Source organism: Salmo salar, chromosome ssa18 (assembly GCF_905237065.1).
Source record: "Salmo salar chromosome ssa18, Ssal_v3.1, whole genome shotgun sequence".
NCBI lineage: Eukaryota > Metazoa > Chordata > Actinopteri > Salmoniformes > Salmonidae > Salmo > Salmo salar.
In genome coordinates, this window is record NC_059459.1 from 22623522 (window position 1) to 22629521 (window position 6000).

General features: G+C 43.7%; 1 protein-coding gene across 2 annotated transcripts in view; it reads left to right on the top strand.

The window, feature by feature from the left end:
• LOC106577051 (glutamate receptor ionotropic, delta-1) overlaps positions 1-3327 on the top strand; it is a 353761-nt gene extending 350434 nt beyond the window's left edge. The window contains exon 16 of one of the 2 annotated variants that reach the window (XM_014154750.2): positions 2159-3327. In XM_014154750.2, the coding sequence (XP_014010225.1) occupies positions 2159-2590 (432 nt within the window). In that variant the 3' untranslated portion in view covers positions 2591-3327. The remainder of the gene's footprint in view (positions 1-2158) is intronic. The other variant, XM_014154751.2, reaches the window with a different exon arrangement.
• The last annotated feature ends 2673 nt before the right edge of the window (positions 3328-6000 follow it).

A 6000-nucleotide genomic window follows, 5' to 3' on the forward strand; every position in this document is an offset into this window, starting at 1 on the left:
AACTGATTCAACAACGTTGTACTTCTGGGTAGCTATGTGCTGCCTCAGTCGTGCAAACGCTCCCTTTAGCTCATCCATTCAAGTCTTACTGCTTTCAAATACCTTTATCAAAGCACCTGCAAGAGACTGAACAGCCTCTGTGAATATGGTGTCCAGAGATCAAAGGCTTGACATGGATCCCTAAACTAAAGTGTGAGCAAACAAGATGCTAGCTTTGACCTGTCTGTTTGATTGGACGATACAATAATGCAAAAAGAGAACATTAAAAAAAGCACTTCATGTAAGAATATTGTCATGATTACTACATATTATTAATGGAGCATTAGATTAAAGAGTGATGACCTAAACGGTCCCACTTTATTTGAAGTGCATCATATGAAGGCTTCACAAAGCATTCATATAGGCTTTATAAGCACTACTACATAAATGGGTCACAAATAATTTATAACTGTATTTAATGCTCTATACAGGATTTATAAATGTGAACAAATAAATGGATGGTTATGTCACACAGTTATGCCACATTATGAATCTTTATAGAGCATTGTAATGTAGCATGGCCTATTTAATAAGAAGGTCACATTCATGATCCCTGAGCGAGAGTTAAAAAATGAGGCTCTACGTTTGAAATGTATCACTGCAGTTGTTTAGTAAAGCAATATACTTACCTTGGCATCAAAGTGTGAGTGTTCAGTCATTACAAGCTTGATACACTGTATGTAGTGCTTTATGAAGCCTTCATAAGATGCACTTCAAATAAAACGGGACTTCTAAACATTACCCATTTAATGTCCGATAGTGTAATACTCCATTATAAATTTGCAATTGGATGTCATAACCTATCATGACCTTCAATGACAGGTGTTCTTTCAGTCTTATGACAGCGACAGCATATGCAGGCAATATGACAACAATTTGCAGTACATTGTGCCCCGGTACATAATAATCCCTGGTAATTCTACTGAGTGACGTCTTATTGCAATTATATGTCAATGTCCGGATACACAGCCATGCTGGTTATTTACGTACTGTATGATTGTCTGTGATCCTGTGCAGGTCACTAAGGACTACAGTCTGGAAAGGGTTTCTGGTCCATTGACATATAATGATATTACAAGTGCTTCACCGGAAGGCAGGCGTGACATGTGGACAGACAGAGAGAGAGACTGGGAGGAGGCAGAGACTTTTGACACAGGTCAGGAGAGACCTGAGATATACGGGGCACTGTATGGGGTTGGGGAAGTGGGGGGTCAGATAGGGTTGGGTGGGGCATGGGCGATGGATAGGAGTAGATATGTATCGCTTCACCAGTCATCTCACTCCATGGTCTCTCCTGTTGTTTGGTGTTTCGTCTTTGTGCTATGATTTAAACATCATGAGAAATGTTGGAACAATGAGAGGAAGGAGAAGCAGCCAAGAAGCCATATGTTTGGCTGTGTTTTCCTGTGCAGTAGATTTTTCTGCAGAATCTATTACCCATAACATTTCTTTTGGCACTTGTGGCTGCTTCTCACCCCCAAATTGCAACTTTCGGAGTATTGAATGACAAAAAATACGGTCAGACTTTCAACAAATGATTTATTGAAATTATTGAAAGTCCTTGTCTCCTACGTTTTGTCTATCTTGTCCCATAAAGTGTGATGCATTGACATTGTACAGTATGACCATCTGAACCAGTCATTTTATAAGGATGCTTTTCATGCAGTAGTGTGCTGCATAGATACATGCATTTCAAGAAAGGCTTCTACTGGAGGAGACATGTTTAGAAATTACACATTAAATCATTTGGTTTTATGTTGTACCATTACGCCTTGATTTTGCAGCTTAGCTTGTGGTTGTAGCAGAGTGTTGACGTGGGTTTGACGTTAGTGTTCCTTGAATAATATGGATTTGAAGTCATTCAACATTCAAGTTCTATATTATTCAAATTGGAAATGTAGTGTCAACAATGTGGATAATTAACCATGTTGTTAAATCAAACAATTTCTGATCACAGCTTCTTTCTTTCTCAAACCCCTCTCACTTTTCACTTTTCTTGCACTTTTCATCCCTTACAACCTATGTCTCTGTGTATCTCTCTCCCTCTTTTCCTCTCCCTCTCCCTCTCTCTCTCTCTCTCTCTCTCTCTCTCTCCCTCTCCCTCTGTCCCTCTCTCTAGGACAAAGAGGTGAATCTAGAGCAGGTCCACCAGCGTTTGAACAGCCTCCTGGACGAGGACATGGCGCACAAGCAGCTGCCGGGCCAATCTATCGAGATCTCTGCCCTGGACATCGGCAGCATGCAGCCCAGCCAGTCCCTGGAAGGCCTGCCTTCACGGGACCACTACCCAGGCCACCACAGGGGGTCGCTCTCTGTGACCACCTTCCTCCAGGAGGGACATGGGGCAGGAAGGACACTCGGCAGGGGCACTGGCAGAACCCTCCCCCTACCCCTCAGCAGCGCCACCATGCCCTCTATCCGGTGCAAACACAGGGCGCCCAACGGGGGGCTCTTCCGACAGAGCCCAGTCAAGACGCCAATGTCATACCAGTCAGTGCCTGGAGGACCCATTCCAGAAGCCATTGATGGAAACCACGGGACTTCCATCTGAGCACTCAGCCTCAGCCCAATCACAGACACTTAAACCCCATTTATATCTGGTTCTAACATGCATTCTTTGTCCTGATGCTGTCCACATTCTGATTGTGGCTACATTTTTAGACAGGTGTAGATTATTAAAAGACAGATTGTGATCTGATCGTGATCTGGATATCTTACAAATGTAAACAGATCTGGACAGTGTCTTAGAATAAAAAAAATATATATTTTGAAAGAATATCTGACATATAATTTGCTTACGTGGAGGGACCAGGAAGTCTGGTCACAATGCAGACACAGTGGATGGATAAGAGACACATTTTAACACCATGTGTAGATGCATGTCTGAAAATGTGGGTCCAATCAGAATGTGGACAAGATCAGGACACAGGACGCATGTTAGAACCAGGTATTAATGGGGCTTCAGGTTCGGCTGTGGTGAGCTATACAGAGTGAATGGTGAGAGGGAGTGTAAATATGGATGGCAAGAAAATTTGTTTTTTTACCGCTGAAGAAATATGGAGGAAAACAACTTGTGGAAAATGACTTCCATGTACATATTTGTAATTATGGACATCAAGAGGTGAGGCAAAAATAAAAAATAAAAAAAGTGTATTTTGAATATTCTCAATTTTTTTAAGTTGAGTTTAAAAAACAGATACAAAAGTATTAAAACATGACTGTTTGAATGGATTTGTAAATTTTGTTCTAAATTAATAAAGGTGATAATTCCTTGTGGTTGTTTTCTAAGTGCCAAGTTCAAAGATGTTTTCTTTCAAATGAACATTACATGAATGTACCCAATTTATGAAAAGACACTAACTTCACACTTCAAAGACAGTGGAAAGAGTTGATTTGTTTAGTATGAAAACAATAAAAAATCATGATAAAGTTCAAACTGTGTAGGCTACTTTGAGCCGTGTTAAGGCATGTTGTTTTTTGTAAAATCATAATTTATGAATTTGTTTATATATGTATGAGTGACTGGCCATGTCTGAATACTCATACTTGCATTCTATATAGTAAACATTTTAGGTAGGCCTATGTGAAAATATTACGTTTTATAGTATATTACAGGCATAGTAAATACATTTTTCCTCAATAAAGTAGCTATCGCCACCTGACTGTCAGAAGGGGGGAAGGAGAAAAGTAGTTGAGTGTCATCTGCATAGAAATTATAGGAAAGACCATGTGAGGACATGACAGAGACGAGTGACTTGGTGTATAGAGAGAAGAGTGGAGGGCCTATAACCGAGCCCTGGGGGAACCCAGTAGTGGGAGTATGTGGTGCGGACACAGATCCTTTCCAGTTCACCTGGTAGGAGCGGCCTGCCAGGTAGGATGCAATTCAAGAGTGTGCAGAGCCTGAGACGCCCAGCCCTGAGAGGGTGGAGAGGAGGATCTGATAGAGCCTGAGACGCCCAGCCCTGAGAGGGTGGAGAGGATCTGATAGAGCCTGAGACGCCCAGCCCTGAGAGGGTGGGAGAGGATCTGATAGAGCCTGAGACGCCCAGCCCTGAGAGGGTGGAGAGGAGGATCTGATGGTTCATGGTGTTGAAGGCAGTGGATAGATCTAGGAGGAAGAGAATAGAGGAGACAGAGTCAGCTTTGGCAGTGTGGAGAGCATCCGTGACACAGAGAAGAGCAGTCTTGTTTGAGTGACCCATCTTGAAGCCTGGCTTGTTAGGGTCAAGAAGATCATTCTGAGAGAGATAATTAGAGAGTTGATCAGAGACAGCACACTCAAGTGTTTTGGAAAGACAAGAAAGAAGGGACACGGGTCTATAGTTTTTGAAGTCAGATGAGTCGAGTGTTGATTTCTTGAGGAGGGAAGTGACTCTGGCCGTTTTGAAGACAGAGGGGACGCAGCCAGCGGTCAGGGATGAGTTAATGAGGGAAGTGAGGAATGGGAGAAGGTCTCCAGTGATGGTCTAGAGAAAGGAGGAGGGGATGGGGTTGAGCGGGCAGGTTGTCGGGCAGCCAGACCTCACTAGTCACAGGATTTCATCTGGAGAGAGTGGAGAAAGAGGTCAAGGCGTAGGTTAGTTCTGTGTGAGTGGGACCAGTGGACTCAATAGGTTGAGTGAATGAGTAGTGGATGTCGTCAAACTTTTTTTCAAAGTGGTTGACAAAGTCGTCCGCAGAGAGGGAGGAGGGAGGGCAAGGGGGTGTAGGAATAAGGAGGGATGAGAAGGTGGATAAGAGTTTCCTAGGGTTAGAGTGATATAAAGTGGCTTTAGCAGTGGATACAGAAAAAGAGAAGATAGAGAGGTGGGAGTAAAAGCAAGATAGGTCCTCTGGAAGTGTAGTTTTCCCTCATTTTCACTCAGCTGCCCACAGCACTGTTCTATAAGCGCGCAATGAGTCACTCAGCCATGGAGCAGGAGGAGAGGGTCGAGCCGGCCGAGAGGAAAGGGGACAGTGTGAGTCAATATGATGTGGAAAGCAAGGAAAGTAGGGTCAAAGAGGCAGAATCAGGAGACAGTAGGGAGAGGGATTTAGCAGAAGGGAGAGATGAAAGGATAAAAGAGGAGAGAGTAGTGGGGGAGAGAGACCGAAGAGTGCGATGGCACATGACCATCTAGGTAGTGGCAGAGTGGCTAAGGTTGGAGGAAAGGGAGACCTGGAGGGGGTAGAGGCTGAGTGGCTAGGGTTGGAGGAAAGGGAGACAGAAAAGCAAACAAAGTAGTGATCAGAGACCTAGAGGGGGGTTGCAGGTTAGTAGGTGAACAGCCTCTTGTAAAGGTGAGGTCAAGTGTATTGTCTACCTTGTGAATTGGAGGGGATTGGGAAAGGGTGAGGTCAAACTAGTCAAGGAGGGGAAATAGAGATTTGAAAATAAATGAATTGAAGGCAGACGTTGGGAGGTTGAAGTCGCCAAGTACGAAGAACGGTGAGCCATCATCAGGAAATTAGCTTATCAAGGTGTCAAGCTCATTGAGGAACTCTCCAAGGGCACCTGGTGGGCAATAGATGACAACAATGTAAAGCTTGAGTGAACAAGTGACAGAGACAGCATGGAATTCAAATGAGGAGATGGACAGGTGAGAGAGGGAGAAAATAGAAAATCTCCAGTTAGGAGAAATGAGTAGCCCTGTGCGAACACCATAACGACTAGATGCTCTTGGGACTATGAGAGAACACGTAGTCACATGAAGAGAGAGCAGCTCCTTGTCTTTGTCAGGGCAAAAAAGTCAAGGGACTGAAGGGCAGCACAGGCTGATATTAGATGACGCATTTCTAGGATAGGTAAGGCTACTATGTTGATATTTATCACTTACTGGATTCGCTTTAACTAAACAGTACGTTCTACAGTAAATAGTATGTAGTACAATTTGTAGGCTACACAGTATGCAGTAGTCGCCTAACTTGAAGGGGGGGTCATGACCTCCACAATATTAGAGACAGGCCAATTTGACCCCC